At 43.8% G+C, this 22,459-nt stretch overlaps 1 protein-coding gene across 2 annotated transcripts in view; it reads right to left on the reverse strand.

Moving 5' to 3' along the window:
- The window catches only part of INTS9 (integrator complex subunit 9), a 72,787-nt gene that overhangs the window by 23,934 nt on the left and 26,394 nt on the right, over nt 1–22,459 (reverse strand). For both annotated transcript variants that reach the window (XM_080342186.1, XM_080342187.1), the window contains exons 9-11: nt 16,828–16,939; nt 10,484–10,664; nt 8,996–9,056 (exon numbers count right to left, since the gene is read on the reverse strand). In XM_080342186.1, coding sequence (XP_080198312.1) covers nt 8,996–9,056; nt 10,484–10,664; nt 16,828–16,939 — 354 coding nt within the window. The remainder of the gene's footprint in view (nt 1–8,995; nt 9,057–10,483; nt 10,665–16,827; nt 16,940–22,459) is intronic.

Genomic DNA, 22,459 nt, shown 5'->3' on the forward strand with positions numbered 1-22,459 from the left:
AACGGCTGTAAATATGGTTTTCTTTAAAAGTATGCAATTGAACACAACAGAATCACACACTGAACAAATGAAAAGATACACGGATGTAAAAAGTATGAAAGAGGGGAATGGTACTTCCATGGGCAGTCAGTTTTTAGAGGAGGCGGGACTGTCCATCAAAGGTCTCTCTGTATGTTGCATCTTGGTGGCTGCGCTGGACTCTCTGCAGCAGTTCCCTGTCCTGCTGGAACTGAGGGGCCACAACTGGACACAAGATTCCAGGTGTGGTCTCCCCAGGGCAGAGCAGAGGGGCAGGAGAACCTCTCTGACCTACTGACCACCCCCTTCTAACCCACCCCAGGTCCCATTGGCTTCCTGGCCACAAGGGCCCAGTGCTGGCTCATGGTCACCCTGCTGTTCCCAGGACCCCCAGGTCCCTTTCCCCTACACTGCTCTCCAACAGCTCATTCCCCAACTTACACTGGAACCTGGGGTTGTTCCTGCCCAGATTCAAGACTCTACACTTGCCCTTGTTCTAGTTCATTAAATTTTCCCTGCCCAACTCTCCAGCCTGTCCAGGTCTCTGATGGCAGCACAGCTTCCAGTGTCACCACTCCTCCCAGCTTGGTGTCATCAGCAAACTTGCTGACAGTCACTCTCCTCGTCCAAATCATTGATGAATATATTGAATAATACCGGCCCCAGCACTGACCCTTGAACACTGCACTAGGTCCAGGCCTCAACTGGACTCTGCCCCATTGACCACGACTCTCTGGATTCTTCCCTTCAGCCAGTTCACAGTCCACCTCAGTACCATCCGCCCTTCTAGCAGAAAACCCCCAAACTCTGGCTTTACTCTTCATCATAACGTATTTGATTTTCATCAGAGGCACTAAGAAAGAACATGATGATAAGCAACTGCTTTGGTCTCCAAAAGCTGTAATTCATCTTTCCAGATTCTCTTTTATTTGGTATATTCTACCACGGTAGATCTAACTCAAGGATAGTGTGCCTATATGACAAGAAAGCTGGGGATTCTGATGCTTCTTTAAGCCTCTTAGCAACTTATGCACCACACAGCACTTCAAAACTTACGGTTATTTCATAGTTAGGTTCTTAATTCAATTTAGCATCACTGACCCTACTCAACTTGTAGCTGTCACCACTTAAAGATACATGTCAGTGCTCAAACAGGTAATGTGCAAACTTCTCCTCAATACCCTTTTCAAGAACAGAAAGTTGGCTGTACATAGGTACCAATATTTATGTTTCTCCCTTTCTTCCTTGAGTTTGGTCGCCTTTATGTTCCCACCAGCAAATATTCTGCTGCAATTTGGCATTTGACTTCCCACCTGTCCTGTTTAAAACAGCTGTGCAACACCTGGATGGCTGGAATGGAACAGGATTGGGGTTTGAGGTACGATGGAAGCTGTAGGTGGATGCACTCTGCTATTTCTATGTGGATCCTTGGATCATGGACGAAGGGGATGATACTTTCTGCAGCTTACTAGGAGTATCAAATTCCTATTTAATTTTCAAGAGGAAAAATGGAAAACTGCTCTGGCAGTTAATATGCGCTGTATCTTGAAAACATTTTTGCAATTAGGACTAGTAAAGATTTCTGATTAACACATCTGGAGTGCAATATTTAGAATCTAAACTTAGCTTCGGTAATAAAAACTGCAGTTTAGCAGACAACGCGCAAAACAAATTTGATCCCATATAATTCTGGCACTTAAAAGAATGGGTAGGAAATGGCCCCACAAAGCTTTTCACTTATTTTTTCGAGGGAAGTCTAAAGCCTCAAAACTGAAGTTGCAAAAGCAGTTTTAACTGGGTAAACTGGAAGAAGGGCCCAACTTCTGCTTCAGATATTCAATGGGATACGTGATGTTCCAGGGACCAGCAGAGTGAAGGACATTTCTAGAGCTTGCAGCTCTGTAACACACTCCTGAGAACCACAGATTTCCTGCTTCATAGGATCCTTAGGCTTAGATCTATATTTGTCTACAGTAGCATTCAAACCTTTGCTAAGATGTGAGAGCGGCGCTCGGTGAGCAAAATAATCCTCAACCGCCTGTTTCACTGCTCTACCTATACAAATGTTCATTGTTCATACACATAAAAGCCGTATTCTCTTCAAAACATTACGGCAGCTTCAAATCCCTTCCTGTCACTTTGTAGAGAGACACAGACTTGGTTTCCAGGACCTTGGGTTTTGTGTGTGTCATTCCTTTTAATTATTTTTATCATATTTTCAGCAACACAGCACGACACCAGGGCACTGAACTTGCAAAATAGGTCCAACAAAATTATACTCATCATTAAGGGGACTAAACCTGTAATGATTTGCACAGGTCTTTCATATCTACAGATGAGAAGGGCTGTATAAGCACTACAGTCAATCCTGTCCCAAAACCATTCAGCCAAACAATATTTTCAAAAGGGAACTGATTTCTGGAAACCAGAAACAACATTCAGAGTTTCTACAGAAAGAACCATTATTGACTGAAAGCTTAAGAGACAGAGGATGGTAAAGTACTGAACCGAGACCGAGGAGAGCTGTGGGTTTTTGAACTCCCCGATGGCTATGCTTCCCTTTAAAGCAGTAAATTTGATTTACAGGGTCAGCAACTGCTGTTATAAACAGGATAAATCTCCAGAGCCTTCGTGTGCCCTTTGTTTTTGTGAGCCAAAATACACCGCTATTTCCTCTGGGTCTTCTGGGTCCAGAATTTTGAACAGAAATGGTTCTTATCAATGAACAAGTGATGCATTTATTACTTGGCCTCACTCTCTTCATAAGACCAATGCTAACAGGGGCCTAATTCTATTTAATACTGCAAGACAAAACATAATGCTATACAGTCACCTGGTTCCAGGTATTTATTACTTTGAATGTGTTGCACAGGAACTGGTATATGGAGGAGGGAAGCAAAGATGAGGAAGACAAACGCCAGTATTTAAGACCACAGAATCAATATTACTCCCATCCCGGCGATTTTCAGCCACATAGAGAGGCTTTTTGTAGCCATTTCTCTTAGATGTTGCTAACAGAAACCTTAATAAGAGGCCATTAGCAAATACCAATCAGTGTCAATCAACTCTCAAATTTTCCTGTTGTGGACATTTAGCGAAGTATCGTCAACTCCGGATCCACATATTGTAGAGCCTGAAATCAGCTAGAAAAGGGAGCAAAAGCTTCTCGTCTTGCCTTGCTGGAGCAATTAAGCCACTCATTTATAAAGCACCTCCACAAAAGGGCTGACGCAGAGCGTACGATCCATGGTTCCTGGAGGAAAGGGCAGGGAGATGGTTAATTCCTCAGCTATGGCTGCGTTTAGGATGGGACGTTCCCATGCGCTCAAGGTAAAACACCACGAGTTGGTTCTGAGATACCAGAATAATATTTCTAAACAAAAATAATTACTGATTTTTGCTCCACAGCAATTCAGCTAGGAGTTGTGGAGCTTTAATCTAAGCCTATTTAGACAGTATGTGACATGTGATATTTAGACACGGTGAATACAGTGCTGCTGTATTCACAAACCTGCGCAAACTCCAGTTTTTAACAGTGCAGAAGCTTCCAGCATTGCTTCAGTTTGAGCTGCCTCTTCTCTTTTCCCCATCGCAATAAGTGCTGGTGAAAAACTGAATTGCCACTTTTGTCCATATGCAGGGGAAAGGCATCCACAGGTGATCCAGCCCTTTCCTAACTGACTGTTTCTCTACTTCTCCAGTTTTCCTCCCGAAAAATGACCGGTTGGAATGTCCATCAGTTCTGCTCCGGATCCTGATTCACTTGAGTCACAGCAACTCTTCCTCCAGCCATCACAGTGAAACAAATGCCTTTCCAAGAGGCTCTTTTAGCCTGTGCACCAGCTAACAGGCTGCAGATGCAACTTCAAAAGCTTGTGCGAGAATCTGGACGCCTCATTCATATTATCTTCAGTAGGAATCGAAGTCCAAATCCATCCCCACGAGCCTGAAGCACTTTAGCCCACATCCTTTGCTCATAAAAGAGGGAAAGAACATTCCCTATTTACTTGGACTGGATTTAGGAAACAAACTGCAACCCCAAAGCACAATAAATTGTGCGGGAGGAGATATGATGAATACCTACTACTACGTTAAAGTGGAAGCATTGAGGGGGGAGTAGAAGTGTTCTGGGTTCTCTGCGGAGTTGAACAGTTTGTCTGGTTTTATTCAATGCGGTAGAACAAGGAATGAGTTCAGAACAGGTAAATCACAAACCTGGAAAATATTCGTGCACAGAATGAAAAAGCTTCAAACAATTTGGTATAGAGAAAAGACTAAATAAAAGTAATAATTATAGAGATTGTCAAGATACTTTCATTTATCCTCTTGTAACAATTATAAAGGGATAGTTAAGTGAAATGCAAAATACAATCCTAGCTGATTAAAGGAAGTAAACGCTCTTTTATACTATGCATCAGATCCCCATTGGAACTCATTGCTGCATGAGACTACATCAATGATTTGGGGCATTTTTGCCTTGTTTGTTTTGAAACCCTGCTGTTTGTACAGCTAACAGGAATGTCGAATTTCAGGACCAGACAGCATGCTGGGCTGGACTTGTTCTGCAGATAATTAGAAGCTTATTTCCTGGCCTGTCCCTTTCTGATGTATCACGCCAGGCATGTTATTAATGCTTGCAAATAACTAAGGGGCTTGTCTGAGTAATTCCCTATTTTCTTCCAACAACTGAGCAGCTAAGCGCATCTTTTCACGACAGGCAATTTCCGTATAGTTTACGCCGCACAAGCCTACCATTACTTTGGCAAGAAGTAAGGCAATTCTCCACTAACAACCCATCCAACAAAAATGATCGTTCAGTGTCTATTTCTGATATTCATTAAAAATTCCTTTAAGAGCCAGCAAGCAGAGCTCCTGATTGTGAAGCTGTGGAGTCACAGACTTAGAAAGAGAGTGTTTATTTAAGACATAAAGACCGGCTGCTAAGGCTCTAACTCAGTCTCAAGTTCAAGTCCTTGCTCCCTCCCAGACTGATGGTTTGGCCATGGGCAGGTTATTCAGGCCAGGTCTGTATTAAGACCGTTTTGCTGGGTAAAATTACACCACAATTTTATAGCATCTGAGCCTCCTATGGCTGCTCTTTGCAGAGGCACCACAGGATTTCTGCGAGGGAATAATAATACATTTGTTAAAAATTGTACCGAAAAGAAGTTATAAGATGTTTCACATTATCTGAATTATAAATACAGTGTCAGCTGTAAGGTTTTGCCTCCTTCTGTTGACATGGGTTGGTCTAAGTCTGTATTTCATAGAAGAAAAAGAAACCCAGCTTGTTAGAAACGATATGACAGCGTTAAACCATAGCCAGCTGTAGGTACCACTAAAACTGGAATGCAGCCCAAGGCAGCTGAGAATTAGAGGAATAAAAGGATGACGGTAGCTTGCCCTCGGAGGACAGAACAAGGAATCAAAGGCACGTGCTGAGCACGGGGTATGTGACATGGTCACCGTGAGTACGGACCTTACGCGTCAGTCTTCTACATAAACCTCAGTATTTTGTTTCAAACCAAACTAAACCAAGCCCTCCATCTTGCAGATCAGAAAGGAGCAGCCTGATCTCGTGTTCCTAAGCGCGTCTAAACTTCAGTGATTTACAACCTTCAGGAAAAGACTAAAAGAAATAGTAGCCTCAGTCCTTCTTTGCCTGGTGATGACTTTGGTTTGGTTTTGCTGTTAAGCCAGGCTTTCCAGAGAGTCTTGCTACACACCCAGGGCTTCTACCTCTCATTGCACCGACTCCTTTTGCGAAAGAGCAAATAAGTGTCAGGAATTAGTGAGGAAGACACCCCTTTAGTCCATCAATGGGTGGGGTAACACAGGTTACTCCACTTCCCAGTGTTGATCCAGCAGCTGTAAGTGAACATCCCACACACAACCTGAGCTTTGTTAGAGGACGTACCGTGAAATGTGCAGAAATGCCTAAAGGCTACAGGCATTCCATGGTTTGGGAGCCACAGGGATGTGGATACACACTCTCTTGTGTCATTTAGCACATTTAAGGGAACTTTTAGGCAAAAATATAAGAATGGCTTCCTAGCAATGATATCCATGGGTCTAGATAAAGCTGTTGGTGCATCTCATGATAAAATGTCCTCATCTTTGTGGGTCATAACCTATAGGATCTGGCCTTGTCAAGCAGAGCCTGTACCTGTAACAGGCACAATATTCCCTCTATCCACTGCATTTTCTCATAAGGAAACCAATCTGTTATCCACCACTGTGAGCCCTTTCTTAATCACCTTGATCTGCACATGAAGCACATGTGTCGTCTCAACAGCTAAACAATCATTTGGCAAAATTCCATTATCAGCAGGCCTCTGGCAAACAAAAAATGTCCTAAAAATTAGAGGACATGGTTATCACTCTATAAACACAACGACCCATCTCAAAAGATGGGTTAATTAATCCAGTCTTTGGCAGCTGCATGTTTGGCTCCTCAGTTTTGGAAGGGCTTTCACTTTAAACTTGCCAATTCCAGTGTATGTTGCACACTAAAATTTTGAAGGAATATCTTTTATAGGATATAGGATGTCAGTGAAACAAAGACACTGTGGATCAAAAAGGAAAACAGAAATGCAAGGGAAATCAGAAAGTGTAGCCAGTAGCACAGGTACAAGAATGTCCTACTCGGAGATCAGGCTTTGGAATTGATCTGTGGATGTGAATGAGTTTTTGGGAAGAAAAAGTGGTGAATAGGTGGCTTGGCCTGCAGTTCGCATTATTCTTAGTCACAGATTATACATCATTCACTGCGCATCCTGCTTGGAATGTATTCAAGAATCTGGAAAGAGTGAGGGCTTCTGGTCGGATCCTACTTCCAACGGCGTCTTTGAAGCACCTACAGATGATAGATATGATGGACAATGGCGATTTCCAGAACAAGTCTCTGGATGAGGTATCTCAAAGGAAGGAAAAAAGAAAACAAAGCCTGAAAAAGTATTTAATCTCTGGGCCCTTGAACCTGCAATGGTCACTCTGCACATCTCATCAAGCAGTTTTGACCACAGGAACTAAAAGAGCCACTTTTTGGGGAGCGCACGCCCCAAGCAGCTCCCTGTCTCACAGGAGATTTAAATCCTTTCCCAGACTGCCTCCCATTTTTTCAGTGGGAAATCTACCTGTTCACAGTATCACAGTATCACAGTATGTTTGGGATTGGAAGGGACCTCAAAAGATCATCCAGTCCAATCCCCCTGCTGGAGCAGGAACACCCAGGTGAGGTCGCACAGGAACATGTCCAGGCGGGTTTTGAATGTCTGCAGAGAAGGAGACTCCACAGCCTCCCTGGGCAGCCTGTTCCAGTGTCTGTCACCCTCACTGAGAAGAAGTTTCTTCTCAAATTTAAGTGGAACCTCTTGTGTTCCAGCTTGATCCCATTCCCCCTTGTCCTATCATTGTTTGTCACCGAGAAGAGCCTGGCTCCATCCTCGTGGCACTCACCCTTTATATATTTATAAACATTAATAAGGTCCTCCCTTAGTCTCCTCCAAACTAAAGAAACCCAGCTCCCTCAGCCTTTCTTTATAAGGGAGGTGCTCCACTCCCTTAATCATCTTTGTTGCCCTACGCTGGACTCTCTCCAGCAGTTCCCTGTCCTGCTGGAACTGAGGGGCCCAGAAATGGACACAATATTCCAGATGTGGTCTCACCAGGGCAGAGTAGAGGGGAAGGAGGACCTCTCTGACCTACTGACCACCCCCTTCTAATCCACCCCAGGTACCATTGGCTTCCTGGCCACAAGGGCCCAGTGCTGGCTCATGGTCATCCTATTGTCCCCAGGACCCCCAGGTCCCTTTCCCCTACACTGCTCTCTAATACGTCATTTCCCAACCTATACTGGAACCTGGGGTTGTTCTTGCCCAGATGCAGGACTCTACACTTGTCCTTGTTAAATTCCATCAGGTTATTCCCCGCTCAACTCTCCAGCCTGTCCAGGTCTCGCTGGATGGCAGCACAGCCTTCTGGCGTGTCAGCCACTCCTCCTAGCTTGGTGTCATCAGCAAACTTGCTGATAGTACACTCTATTCCCTCGTCCAAATCGTTAATGAATATATTGAATAATATTGGCCCCAGCACTGCCCCCTGAGGCACCGCACTAGATACTGGCCTCCAACTAGACTCCGCACCATTGACTACCACTCTCTGGCTTCTCTCTTTAAGCCAGTTTGCAACCCACCTCTCTACTCTATTGTCTAGACCACACCTCCTCAACTTAGCTGTGAGGATGCTGTGGGAGACTGTGTGGAGAAAGAGATTTCCTTTCTTGATATGCGAGATAACTTTGAAAGGATGAGTTACAACACATTTATTTAATGTCCGGTTGGACATTCCCCTCAAATAATTATTTTGTTGCCGGGAAGGTCCCATCAACATCTCCCTCAAAGATAGGAGCCTTATTCCTCTTTGCTTCGCTAAGATGCTAGCTCATGTAATTTCATTTAAAATTGCCAATGACAGCACTCAGTGCTGCAAGCTTTAACTTTACATCAAATACCATTTCTCCTGCAGCAGGCAATATGATGCCTGTTGCGGCTGGGGAGGTAAGAGCTGGGGTGACTAAGCTGTCTCTGATAACAAGCTCTTAGTTTTACAGACTTGGAAGCCAACTGCTTGGGCAAAGGGAATATTCGTAGTTGCAGCCTGATAAGAGCAAACATTAAACCATGTGTGTGCCAGACCTGTGGGGGAGCAGAGGGGAGCATCTGTAAGTTCTATGCTGAAATAAACATCAGGATAATTTTTGAGTTGAGGGAACACCACCATTCATTCCTCCCCCAAACTCTCAAATTAATCACAGGAAGCAAATTAAAAAACAACCAAACTTGTATGAATAATGACACAAAACTACTCAATAGCTGTAGAAGTGTTCATCAGAAAAAACAACAGCCACGCAGGACTGTGTTCCAGAAACCCACTCGCTCTCTGGTCTTAGCAAACAGCAGAACTATGGTTTACTTACCTCAGCATGGGGAAAAGGAGGTTCTGGGAGATAAACCTTTGTTTGTTTGTTATGACACAACCTTTAAGAGAAAAGGAAAGTAAGCTGGGTTAGAGAGCGGCAAGATATCCTGTGGTATCTGCTGCCACCTACTGTTCAATCTTTTCTGGAGAAAGCAGTTTATTATCTGTGGCATCAGGTGCAAAATCACCAATTTGTTGTGTTGCTTCCAATCTTTCTGTTCAGAGCACCAACACCTACAGGACGCGGCAACCCAGCCGCAGGGAGATCACTTAGCGAAGGTGCAGGACACACCTGCTGCTGAGGACAAATCTGTAACTCAACATCTCTGCCATTTCATAGTCCAGGTCTCAGCAGTTTTTGCAAAGCCAAATTACCTGTCGACAGAAAGACTCCACTTGCCTCACCCCACTTCTCAGCAGTGATGAGGTTCTTTGGTTCATTATAATCTCACTCCCCTGTGCATTTTACTACTGCGACTACAATGTTGGTAAACTGCCTGTCACTGTGGCATAACGCTGTTACCCGCTATTTTACATCAATTGTTTATTTTTAAAACAGAAATACTGAAAGTTGTGGATTAGCTCTAGCCTCATTTCTGATTCATCCTACTACAGAAGTTAAATAAATGATATTTTTGCGAGGCCTGTGTGATGTTATAATTGTCTGCAGTGACTCTGGCCTGGTGGCTTTTTCTCGGAAACATTACCTGTCTCACTCATATTTTCTTTATTATAAAGCAATAAGCCTGGGTCAAACTAAATTTGATAAAGTCTAAGAGATACTAAGAGCAGGACATTTCTTTTAACTGATTAAATAGTAAAATTGGAAGGCAGAAATCCCTGAATTTCAACTCCATTTCTGAGCCCAAACCTTTGTTTCACAGAGTTCAACCTCTGCCTCCATCTCTACCCAAGTCAAACATTTACTTTACAGATAAATGTTTGGAGATTAGCTAATGATGGGTTTAACTTTTTAATATAAGTCACTACAGCGAAGGAGAATTCAAAAATACGGTGTATGTGTCTGAGTTGTGCCAGCCAGCCAGAAGGACACAACTGGCACATGTAACATTCCTGCTACTTTGCCAGCAAAGCATACTCAAGTTTGGCCAGGACACCAAGGCTTGATTTTCCTACTTTTGCTAAAAATAACATGATTAAAATTAACCAGATTTAATTCCTCTTTCCAGTTCTCCTGAGGGATCAATTCACCTAAGACTTCCTGTCAGGTGCATCATTTAATCATCGGTGCAAGTACCAAAACGGACAGATTATTTGAGTCTGTACATTCTACAGGAAACGCTGCTTCCCTAATCATACAACATCTACTTACACACGCACACACACCCTCGTGACTCCAGAAACGTGTTCACAATTCTAATCAAGTATATAATAGAATATGTCATGTAGAGATAACCTGTGTGTGTCTATTTACCATCTCTGGGTGTGCGAATTGAGGCCGATGAAGCAGCTGTTTGACACCTACCACTCAGCAAAGATCTGGGAGAACTCGAGGGAGCTGTTGGCAACGGGGGAGATGAAATAAAAGGGGACGTTGGAGAGTCCAGCAGAGTCAATATACTGATACAGGCACTCCAGCAGGTCGTATATCACTCCAGAGGGGTAACAGGGAACCAGCACATTTCCTCCATTCCGGACAGTCATAGCTAAGGGAGAGAGAGAGTAAAAATCAATTAACAGGGTTAATATTTAAGCTTTTTAACAGAATTCCTTTAATATAAGCATTACATAAGGTATAGAAAGAAGCTATCACATTAATTCGTAGAACTTATTATGCGTATGAATTGGGAGGAACACTTCTGATCATGAAATATGTTTATTTACTGCCTACTCCAGACTTAGTGAACAATTATAGTCTATTAGCTGGGGGCACACAACACTCTTGACAGGAGAGGGCGATCTTGCATCAGCACATGAGGATAAATGAGGGACACTAACCACCTTACCATCAAAATAACCCAAATAAACCCTGCTCTGTCTGTTAGCTCTCCACCAGAGAAGGACAAGAGCTCACAGGTCTCGGCTGAAAGCACCACACATGGTAAACAGGTCCGGACTCGGTTTTCAGTACTCTGGATGAAAGGCTGAAGATGTGGTTATTTCAAACATCCATTGAAGCTAGAAGGGGTGGGGGCGTGTTTCTCCTTTTTAAAAGCTCTAAATATTTTGTCCTTCCAATATAATAGGAACAATTTAAAAGCTCTGTGATTTGTAGACAGCATGGGAGTAGAGAAAAATGAGAAAAAGATGTTTACTCTGTAATCAACAGCAAAAGCAAGTACAGAGCAAATATTTTGTCCTTTTTGGCAGAACAATTTACAAAAATGTTGTACGTTATGGCAAAGTGGAAACGCTTTGTCCAGCTCACCCAGCAATTGCTGCCTCACCAGGATTTCATGTGTGGTCGTGGGGTAAAACCACCTACCGATGTTAATTGCAGTGCAGCGGCAGTAACATTAAGCATGGAGGTATTACACAAAAAAGCTGTGAAAGAGCCTGAAAACGCATATATTACATCCCGCCATAATCACTTCCTCGACTTCCATTTATCGACAAGCTTTGATGGGTACGGATTTCGCACATTAAGGGTCTTTTTGCCCCACCTACGTGTTCAAGGAAGATTTCTCTGGCTGAGTGTGTGAAGGTTTCTCAGAGTCCAGAGACTCTAGTAGGATTTTTCACATGCATTTAACTCCTTTTAGCAGTCAGTGCTTACTACATGCTGCTCACAACTGGTCAAAGACACCCTTTATATCAGAGAAACAATATAACTTCAGTGTAGTGGATTCATTGCCAAGGTTTTCTCCAGGTTACATACAAACTATACCATGGAAATATTTGGAATATGAAAAACAATAGTTCATATTTGGCTAGAAACTGAGATGCTACAAAACATCCCAGCAATGTGTTATATTATTCCTCTTCCATAGCTAAGTCTAAACTATCCCATCTGTAAACAGGATGCAAAAGGAGGAATGAGGAGATCAGGAGCAACATTTCCAAAGCCATCTGGGGGGCTGAAAGTTAAACCTCTGGCTCCAGGACCAGAATTTGCATTGCTTTGTTATGCACTCCAAAATCAGGAATTTGCCCAGGTCATGAAAAATGTGGCTTTCATTCCTAAAGCCTTAGGGTCTGAGTTCACAGCTCTCCCTTCCCTACAGCTCTAAGTTTGCTATGGGAACCTCAAACCTTTTCTGTTGGAAGCAACCAGAAGATTCCCAGGGCCACAGAGAAAATAATGGGGGGTAAGGTCTTGGAGCGGAATCCAACTGGAGTTTCTGTTCCCAGAAAAGCTACAGAGCTGGTTACCAATAATTCATATAAAATTATATTTCAGGGAGTGGAGCATTCTCCCAAGCAGCTGTCATACCTACTAAGCCATGGAGCCAGGGTTGCTGACCCTTATCTCAAGTTTCTGGTGCCACAGTGATGCACCTTTGAAAGGACAGCAACACGGAATCACAGAATCCAGGCTGGTTGGGGTTGAAGGGACCTCTGGAGACCCCCCAGTCCAACCCAGCTGCTCACGCGGGGTCACAGAGCAGATCACACAGGTGGGTCCAGGCGGGTTTGAATGTCTCAGAGCAGGAGACTCCACACCCGCTCTGGGCAGCCTGGGCCAGGCTCTGGCACCTCCCAGCAAACAAGTTTCTGCTCATGTTCACATGGAGCCTCCTGTGTTTCAGTCTGTGCCCGTTGCCCCTCACCCTGGTGTTGGGCACCACTGAACAGAGTCTGGTCCATCCTCTGACACCCACCCTGACATATTGATCCCATTGATCACATCCCTCTCAGCTTCTCTTCTCCAGCTCAACAGCCCCAGCTCTCTCAGTCTCCTCATCACAAAGATGCTCCGGACCCCTCAGCAACTTTATGTCCCTCCCTGGACTCCCTCCAGTAATTCCTTGTCCTTCTTCAACTGGGGAGCCCACCACTGAACCCACAACTGCAGATGGGGCCTCCCCAGGGCAGAGCAGAGGGGGAGGAACAACCTCCCTCCACCTGCTGCTCACACTCTTCCTCATGCACCCCAGGTCCCATTGGCCTCTTGGCCACAGGGCACATTGGTGACTCACGGTCACCCTGTTGTCCCCCACAACTCCCAGGTCCTTCTCTGCAGAGCTGCTTTCAGCAGCTCAGCCCCAACCTGTGCTGGTGCCTGGGGTTGTTCCTCCCCAGCTGCAGGACCCTGCACTTGCCCTTGTTGAACTTCATCAGGTTCTTCTCTGCCCAGCCCTCCATCCTCTCAAGACCCCACTGGACATGACTATCCTACCACTGGCAAGGCTCTGTGTGACAACTTCTCCATTTAGAATATACTACTCAGTTCCTCGGTGCAAGTTTATCTGTACGTGCTGTGGTCAGCATAGCTGGGCACTACTTGAGGGGGCGCTTAGAATTATAGGATCATTTTGGTTGGAAAAGCCCCTCAAGATCATCGACTCCAACCATAACCCACCCCTGGCACTGCCCCATGTCCCTGAGAACCTCATGTCCGTCTGTCCAACCCTCCAGGGATGGTGACTCCAGCACTGCCCTGAGCAGCCTGTTCCAATGCCCCACAGCCCCTTCCAGGAAGAAATCTTTCCTAACCACCCTAAAGTGGTTCGATAAAAGGATAAGAATCACCTCCCAGCTTCAGCAAAACAAGGGTGAAACCTTTTCCAAGCTTTCCATGCAAGCACCAGGTCCAATCCAGCCCTCTGCACCACTACAGCAACTTTCTACAGTTGTCAGTAAGAGGACATGTATATTTGAAAGCTGTTTAAAGCCCAATTTATCTCTGTGACTGATGGATGCACTCTCTTGATAAAAGTTGTATAATAATCTCGGCATTTCAAATTTAGTCTCCTTCAGTAGCTCCCTAACAAGTTGTTCAATTTACAGCTCACAATGAGATAACTTGCTTTTCGAGCAGCTGCCACCACAAGGTCAAGTTGGCACCTAAAAAGCAAACTGTGCTCTTTTCTGCTTTATATAAACACAGGCAAACACACAGGGGCCCGACCGCACACGAAATATCACAAACTGTCCCTACAGACAGTCTGGCAATGATGCTGATGATGCCCAAGGCAATGTAAAAACACAGCGGCTTTTCTCGAGCTGCAGGGCGCTGGTGCTGCAGTGCTGAGCACAGAAAAAGGGGTTTGGGCTGCGCCGAGAGGAACGTGGAGACGTGACAAAGCCCGTGCTCAGTGTTGCACACACAATGCGGAGGGGAAATCACACGTGTGACTCGGTAATAATGGGAATCAGTGTCTCCAACTCTACGCACAGTGATGAAAATGGAGAACAAGGCGGAATTTTCACACTTGCATTTCTGTGCTTTCACAGCGCTCACGAACATGCCGGCACCTCATGACACAGATTTTTGGTACGTTTCCAGCGTCTGCTTTAGAGTTTTTCCCTTGTGTGTTCTGAACGTCTTGTGAAGTCCCCTGAACGTTTGCAAATGGGAAAAACAAATGAAAACTACTGTGCTTAGCTTGCCTACACTATCGCTTTTCACAGCAACCTACTGCTTTTTGGACTTTTTTACACATTTGAAATTATACTGATCCACTATTTTCTTCTCCTGATGTTGGTGTAGATGCATAAATGCTGCTGGTGTCATGTAAAAGACAACGCTACAGCTACATTATTCATACAATTACTTAATTTCTTCAAGTCGCTGTGTTTTATTTGGCAAATAGCGCTCAAATTCCAGACTCTTACAATGGTATCATTTTAGGTATATATCTGCCTTTGGTCTTTAATCATTTTCTAATGAGTTTGTTCCATTCAAGATATAAGCTGCTTTGATGACCTTCTGCAAAGCCCTCGGAATAGTTCAGAATACTTCTGTGAACCAGAACAACCTGTGCAGATAAACCTCAACCTGTACCTACATTTGTAACACATTTATTTATACACAGTCCCCTTTTGGATTTTGCTTTGGCCCAAGCTACATCTCAAAGACTTTGTTTCATTTTTAAAAGTGTTTTAATTAACAGCAGGGGGATAGTAACCCCCTAAAAGGTCCAGAAAGGACAGAGAAAGGCAGCACATCTGGATCTAGCACAACAACGTCACTAAATCTTACCTGCGACAGCTTATGGGGTAATAAACCTAACAATGCTCAAAAACAATGAAAACATAGGCTGTAATACACACACACACATGAACACACAGGCAGCAGGTAGGAAAGGAAGCCACAGGTGTTAAGAATTACCATGGCTTCAATGGGGGGTTGAACAAGTTCCTGGAAGAGAAATGCACGGAACATTCCTAACTACACAAAAGCCACGTCTGATTCAGGAAATCCCGGAAATCAAAACACTTGAAGGCTAGGAGATTATAATGGGAAAGTATTCTATAGTCTCGTCCTGTTCTTCTACTGTCCTCTTGACATCTGCTCATGATCCCTGCTGGAGCCAGGATGCTGGGCAGAGAGCATCTTTGGTATAATCCAATACTAAAAGTCTTACAAAATGCTCTATTAATAGGTGTTTACACCACAAGGAATCATGTTGACCTCGTAACTCGTCTTTTCACATAAACAAATCCCACGTAATTTTACCTTGTACATCCCACAACTCCTGTTCGAACTGAAAAGCTTCAGTCATGAGCAGGAATATTTGATTTTCATTTAGAGATGGTGGTTGATGGAGGAATCTACCACGTCCCTTGGATTATCTGCCTTCCACTACCAGGCCAGTCTCATACTGGGACTGGGGGACAGTACGTAGATATCCAGTATCTGTGAATATGCACAAGGATTTTAAAACGGGGAAAAAAAACCCCAAGTATTGTGGGTTTTTTTCCTCTCCAAGGGTACATTGACTTGTAAAAAGACTAAGAATTGTTTGCATTTAAGTTCAGTTCTCAGCCTTTTTCTGCAGCCTTGGGTAAGCCATGTAAATACTGCAGCTCAGATCTCTCTCCAGTGTGTGATGGGGACCAGAACACTTGCTCGCAGTGAGCATTGCACAATTTAGATTTCTAAAGTCTTTTGATAACCTTTGTATAATAACAATCCACCTATCACGAGCTTTTTTAAAAAGCTGTTCATTTAAAATAAAGCAAAGATCTCTGATAAAAGAATAGGGAATATAGAGCAGGACAGACGTGAGCAAGCGGTTTGGTGACAGAGGGTGAGAGCACAGAGGAACTGGGGCAGGGGAAGGGGAGGAAAGGAGAGAACAGCCCTGGATGTGACATTCCAAACAGGCTGGAAAATGCTGCCATTCACACTGATATCATAGCTTTGTAATTATCAGCTTTTCCAGCTGTGAAAGCTTCTGATTAGGTTTTATATTTCTGAGGTCTATAAATATATCTTGATGTATTTTTTTTAAACAGAGATTGTGCTGTTTTGCTTTTGATATATTTAAAAATCAGGTGTAAGAAGGGAAGCAGATGTGCTTGTTTTCAAATCTGAAAGTCATAAAAAAACATGTAACGATTTTACACTGGCTGATATACAGGAAGGAAATAGTAATATTTCAGCTGGGAATCATATCCAAAACCTCGGCAACACGTAGTCTGTTGGCAGCTAAGTGACATACTTAGCGAACTAAGAGCAGCAGATGATCAAATCTCATTATACCTGTTCCATTCCAAAACATTTTAGGTACAACTTGTGTCTCTCCAAGCACTTAGTGTATTAATGACATCAGGAGCACATCGTAAAATCTAAACAGCTAGTTTTATGCCAGCAGCTATAGCTGGACAACTTATTCAGTTCCAGGAATCGCAGAATTATTTCCCATCCAAAGCAATGAATAAGATAATAAAATAGGCAAAAGACGCCTTTCAACGACCTACCCAAGTTGCTGCAGAACTCTCCTACCATGCCATCTGGGTTAGCGGTCGGGATTTGTGTCAGACCCGTCAGGATGAGAACGTCGCTGTTTTTCAGAGAAGCCTGGTCCATGGGCTGCAACAGAGCACAGCAAAATAAAAGGAGTGATATAAAAGGCAGAGCACAGGCTTTTCTGTTTTGCACCAAGAAGGCTGCAATACGTGACAGACACGGTGACCAAGGAGAACACATGGAACACTTGAAACTTCACATCCTTCCATCTGTGGAAACCTAACTGGAGTTAATAAAAACAGGCACAACTGTTTACCTGCATCCTACAGCCCAATGCAAGCGATGGAACTGTAATTGGATCCATCTCTAAGTAGTCTCCGTGGACTAATAATTTCATGGCCTTAGGAGCTGAACACTGAACAGACACTAATTTGCTGAGGATGTGACAGGGCAGCCAGGAAGGTTCAGCACTCGCATTCCTCTCTCTGGCTTCACGTGTTTCCAACTCGCTTCCCTTTGCAAATCGAGGTCGCAGAATCACAGAATCATTGCAGTTGGAAGAGACGCTCAGAATCATCGAGCCCAACCATAACCTGACTATAGCACTAAACCATGTCACTAAAACCTCACTTGAAACATAATCTTCTTGTTTCCCCATCCTATTCAACGAGGAGGTCTTGCTTCCTACCTCCACCTGCGCCACATGCTGCCCACAATAGACTTTCCTATCACTTAGAGACTCTATAAAGCAGCTTTTTGCTTTTTCTCTTGTTCCTCCCTAACACAGGCAGGAGTTCTCCCTTTAGTCTCTGAAAAACTACTTCATTGTTGTCATCAAATCTCTTCTGCAAACTCTACATTGCTGTGAGGCCTACAGGAATAAAAGGAAATGAGAGTCCACGTCTTGTCAGTACTCCTCCCTAAGGTTTGTTTCTTTGTGTTTCCAGTATATCTGCTCATTATTATCTGGTTTTGCACAGCTCAGCTGCTCGGCACACATCTCTTTGTCCTTGGTCAAAGTCTCCTGATCCATATGTAGGATTTACTGTAATGCAAATATTAATACTAGTCTGGAGGGGGAGGTCTGATGCTAAAATCCTGTGTGAAAATATGACATGGTCACTTGTGTCCAACAATGAAATTCAAACACTTGTTTAGGAGATAGCAATTGTGGTGACCTTCCTTCCTTCCTTCCTTTCACAGAATCCCAGAGTGTCAGGGGTTGAAGGGCCCTGGAAAGCTCATCCAGTGCAATCCCCCCATGGAGCAGGAACACCCAGATGAGGTTACACAGGAAGGTGTCCAGGCGGGTTGGAATGTCTGCACAGAAGGAGACTCCACAACCCCCTGGGCAGCCTGGGCCAGGCTCTGACACCCTCACCCACAACAAGTTGCTTCTCATATTCAAGTGGAACCTCCTGTGTTCCAGTTTGTACTCATTACCCCTTATCCCGTCACTGGTTGTCACCAGAAGAGCCTGGCTCCATCCTCCTGACACTCCCCCTTTCCATATTGATCCCCAGGAATGAGTCCCCCCTCAGTGTCCTCTTGTCCAGCTCCAGAGCCCCAGCTCCCTCAGCCTTTCCTCACACGGGAGATGCTCCACTCCCTGCAGCATCTTGGTGGCTGCGCTGGACTCTCTCCAGCAGTTCCCTGTCCTGCTGGAACTGAGGGGCCACAACTGGACACAAGATTCCAGGTGTGGTCTCCCCAGGGCAGAGCAGAGGGGCAGGAGAACCTCTCTGACCTACTGACCACCCCCTTCTAACTCACCCCAGGTACCATTGGCTTCCTGGCCACAAGGGCCCAGTGCTGGCTCATGGTCACCCTGCTGTCCCCAGGACCCCCAGGTCCCTTTCCCCTACGCTGCTCTCCAACAGGTCATTCCCCAACTTACACTGGAACCTGGGGTTGTTCCTGCCAGATTCAAGACTCTACACTTGCCCTTGTTCTATTTCATTAAGTTTTTCCCCACCTGTCCAGGTCTCTGATGGCAGCACAGCTTCCAGTGTCACCACTCCTCCCAGCTTGGTGTCACCAGCAAACTTGCTGATAGTGCACTCTATTCCGTCATCCAAATCATTGATGAATATATTGAATAATATAGGCCCCAGTACTTTCTTTTCCTTCTTTCTTTTCCTCCTTCCTTCCTTTCCCTTTCCCTTTTCCTTCCTTTCTCTTCCCTCCTTCCTTTCCCTTCCTTCCCCTTCCTTTATTTCTTTCCTTCCTTCCTATACTGTATTGTACACTTTGATAACTAAAAATTTAACTTTTCATGCAGAAAACTACATATGAGGATTGCAACTTACGAAAAATGTGGTCAGGGTTGTGGGTTTTTTTGTGATTCATGGGAATCCCATTTGATTTGTGTATCTTTTTTGGTGCATATGTGCATCACCTTTGATTTCCAGGGCTCACTGTCTACAGGGGGCAGGACCATTTTCTCCAATCACTCAGTGGATTCTCTTTGGAAAAGAGGAGACCAGTTGAATCTCTCAACTTTGTGTATGAACCTCAATGCCACACACAGCTCTCCCTAGAGTGTAAAATCTGCTCTTTTGCCCACAGTATTACAATCATGACTTTCAAATGCTCATTTCCGATGGTTTGGACAGGCTTTTTTAGAAGTCTCTTCTTGTGAAATGGTAAATGGCTACTGCTGGTGGAAAAGAGAAATCAGTTTAAGTTCCATAATATGTTTATTCATCTAAGAAATAATCATATATATATATACTCTTCTCCCAAGCAGCAAGTGACGGGACAAGAGGAAATGGCCTCAAGTTGCACCAGGGCAGGTTTACATTGGATATTAGGAAATATTTCTTCCCAAAAAGGGCTCTTGGGCATTGGAACAGGCTGCCCAGAGCAGTGCTGGAGTCACCATCCCTGGAGGGGTTTTAAAAGGCATTTAGATGAGGTTCTTAGGGACATGGTTTAGTGCTCGAGTTGGGTTATGGTTGGACTCAATAATCTTAAGCGTCTCTTCCAACCAAAATGGAATTCGACGATACATTTGGATTCGATGATACATTAATTTTTTAAATGTAGCTATAATACCAGGCCAAACAGACAAGTATTTCCTTAAAGGTCAATAGGTGAAAACAGGTGAAAAATCACAGCTTCAACAGCACAAAAAAACCCAAACCAAACAAATAAAACCAACATACAAAAAGTAGCGCTCCTAATACAACACCAGAGCTAAAATAATAGAGAAAACAGGCTCACACTTTTTTCACGGATGTGAATTATTTGATATACTTTATACTGGCATTTTATTAAAGCAGAATGAAAATGCATACCTGCTTCTCTCCACTAGCAAACATAGAGCAGATATTCAGAAATTATACTCAAGTGCGACCTGATACTAAATATCTATTCTTGATACTCAAAATTTAACATAATCCAATCTTGGAAAAGCAAAAGTCGCTTCTGTCTGCGCAGATGCAGTAGAGCTACTGTGAAAAATTAACTTGTAGCCTTGCTCTGGGCTGGGATGCACTTCCCACAGCTACTTTTCAAGCAAAGGTGGGCGACTGCAGCCAGCTATGCGATGTTTAATGTTATTTATTCCCAATAGACCCTCTGCAGTCTCACCAAGCAGGAAAGATTTCTACCAGAAGAGACTGATAAAGAGATTTCCTCTACTGAACCTAGAAGACCAGTGTATAGTTAATTCCCTCGCTCGCACTCAGTGCCATTTTAAAGCAGTTGAGAAAGACCTTGCTCTGTTAAACAAGCAGGGGAATTTCACATCAGCCTCGACAGAAGTTTACACTGTGCACCACCTTGTAGCACCAGCCCTGTTATGAGGGATTTATTGCAATCTTTGACTCTCCGTAGCGTGTCTGTGAAAATGAAATGCTAATAATGCCATAAAAAATAATATCGGATCTGCCTGTGATAATGTACATAATGATTATGCCACATTAGATAAGCATAATTTCGGCTGCTATTGCACTGAGAGGGCTTGCATTGATTTTTGGGGGTTAATGTAAAGAATATGTCTTAAAAGGCTTTTAGTGACATGTTTGAACCTGTGCTGTCAACTCGCATTCTCCACTTCGGTGGCAACGGTGTCAATTCTAAACTCAGTAGAGGGTGAGGCCAAATTTTCAACAGAAACCATCTGCCAGAAGACAGAAGGGAAAAGAACAATTAATGGTGCCAGACTGAACTCTCAAACAAACCCTTGAAAGCTCTTGGGTGATTTTCAGCGACAATGAATCCAGTCTCGCTGAACCCTCCACCTGCGCTTCCTGCTGAGGATTTCACAAGATGATCCTTGCTGCTGCACCCGGTCCCAGCTCATCTGTACATCCTAGGCCAGGCCTAAACTGCCAACTGTTCCACTTTCTATCTGTTATTAACAAAGAGGGACTGATAATTACAGACATATCATAACTTTCTGCTGATCATAAACGTAACCTAGATGTAACTTAAAATGTCACGAAAACTTCAAGCTGTTATTTATACCAAAGGGTCTGAGATTGACCTTATCCTATTGGCACCCTGAAAGAAGGAAATGCTTTCCAGGCTATTACTGTGTGTATTAGACAAGATTGAAGAGAAAAAAAGCATTTTTCATTTCTACGCCCAAATAATCTGTGTCTTATCACCCTAAATAGGCAACTGGCTGATGAGAGCCTGGCCAAGTGATGCCCATTTGTAATAATGACAGAGAGAGCTCCAGAAGACTGGAAAAGTGCTAAGGTTTTACTATTATTCAGAAAGCTCTGGATATGTATTTACATAAACATACGCTGATTAACTGGGTATAACTTTTAAAACAAAATGCAGTGACTGATTTCATACACCGTTTAAAGACGGGAATTTCTTTATGACTGCTCATCATGGTTCTACGGAGAAATGGGTCAGACAAAACATCTTTTCACTCCCCGATGAACAAATGCTGATTTGTTGAGCACAATTTTGACCCTACGCCACTCAAAATATTGTTATCATTACATATTGTCTGTCAAACATCACACAGATGAAGAGCTGGCTGGCAGCTCACAAAAACCACCAGTCATTACAGAATCACCACACTAGGAGCTCATATTGGTGTTCACAGAGATTAAAACTAGGACAAAAACTATCCAGTATTTTCAACAACCATCTGGAAGCCCACGTAAGATTATGATGATATCTGATGTGCAAATGATATGTGGTAACGTTAGTGATAATTAGCAAGGAAAGGGCAAACTGAATACAATTTCAACTATCTGGGAAGCTATTCCTTCAAACTATGTGTTAGTTTAAAATAACACGAAGTGCAGTGGGCTGTACGCTGAAAAATGAGGCTCTCGGAGAGCACGTGGGCCAAGCTACGCTGTCAGCAGAGCCAATGGTCCCGGTGTCATTTCTTGTAAGCAAACAGAGTAGGTCCGTGGGGTTTCGCGGAGGCTCACGGTACATTTTCCTGCACTTGTTAAAGCCCTGTCTGCAGATCTGTGCTCTTACCAGGCACTTCATACACACACCATTTCCTGCCACGGGGAGCTCATGTCCTTAAAATCAGGGACTTTACCAGAAGTTAACAGAGAAATGTTCACCTTTGGAAAATGCTCAAGCGTGGTCAGTCTAACCTGATAAACTGAATCACTATGTAATGTACATGAAAACGCTCCCAGTTACCCAAGGTTC

The sequence above is a fragment of the Nesoenas mayeri genome (genome assembly GCF_963082525.1).
Source record: "Nesoenas mayeri genome assembly, chromosome: 3".
Lineage (NCBI taxonomy): Eukaryota > Metazoa > Chordata > Aves > Columbiformes > Columbidae > Nesoenas > Nesoenas mayeri.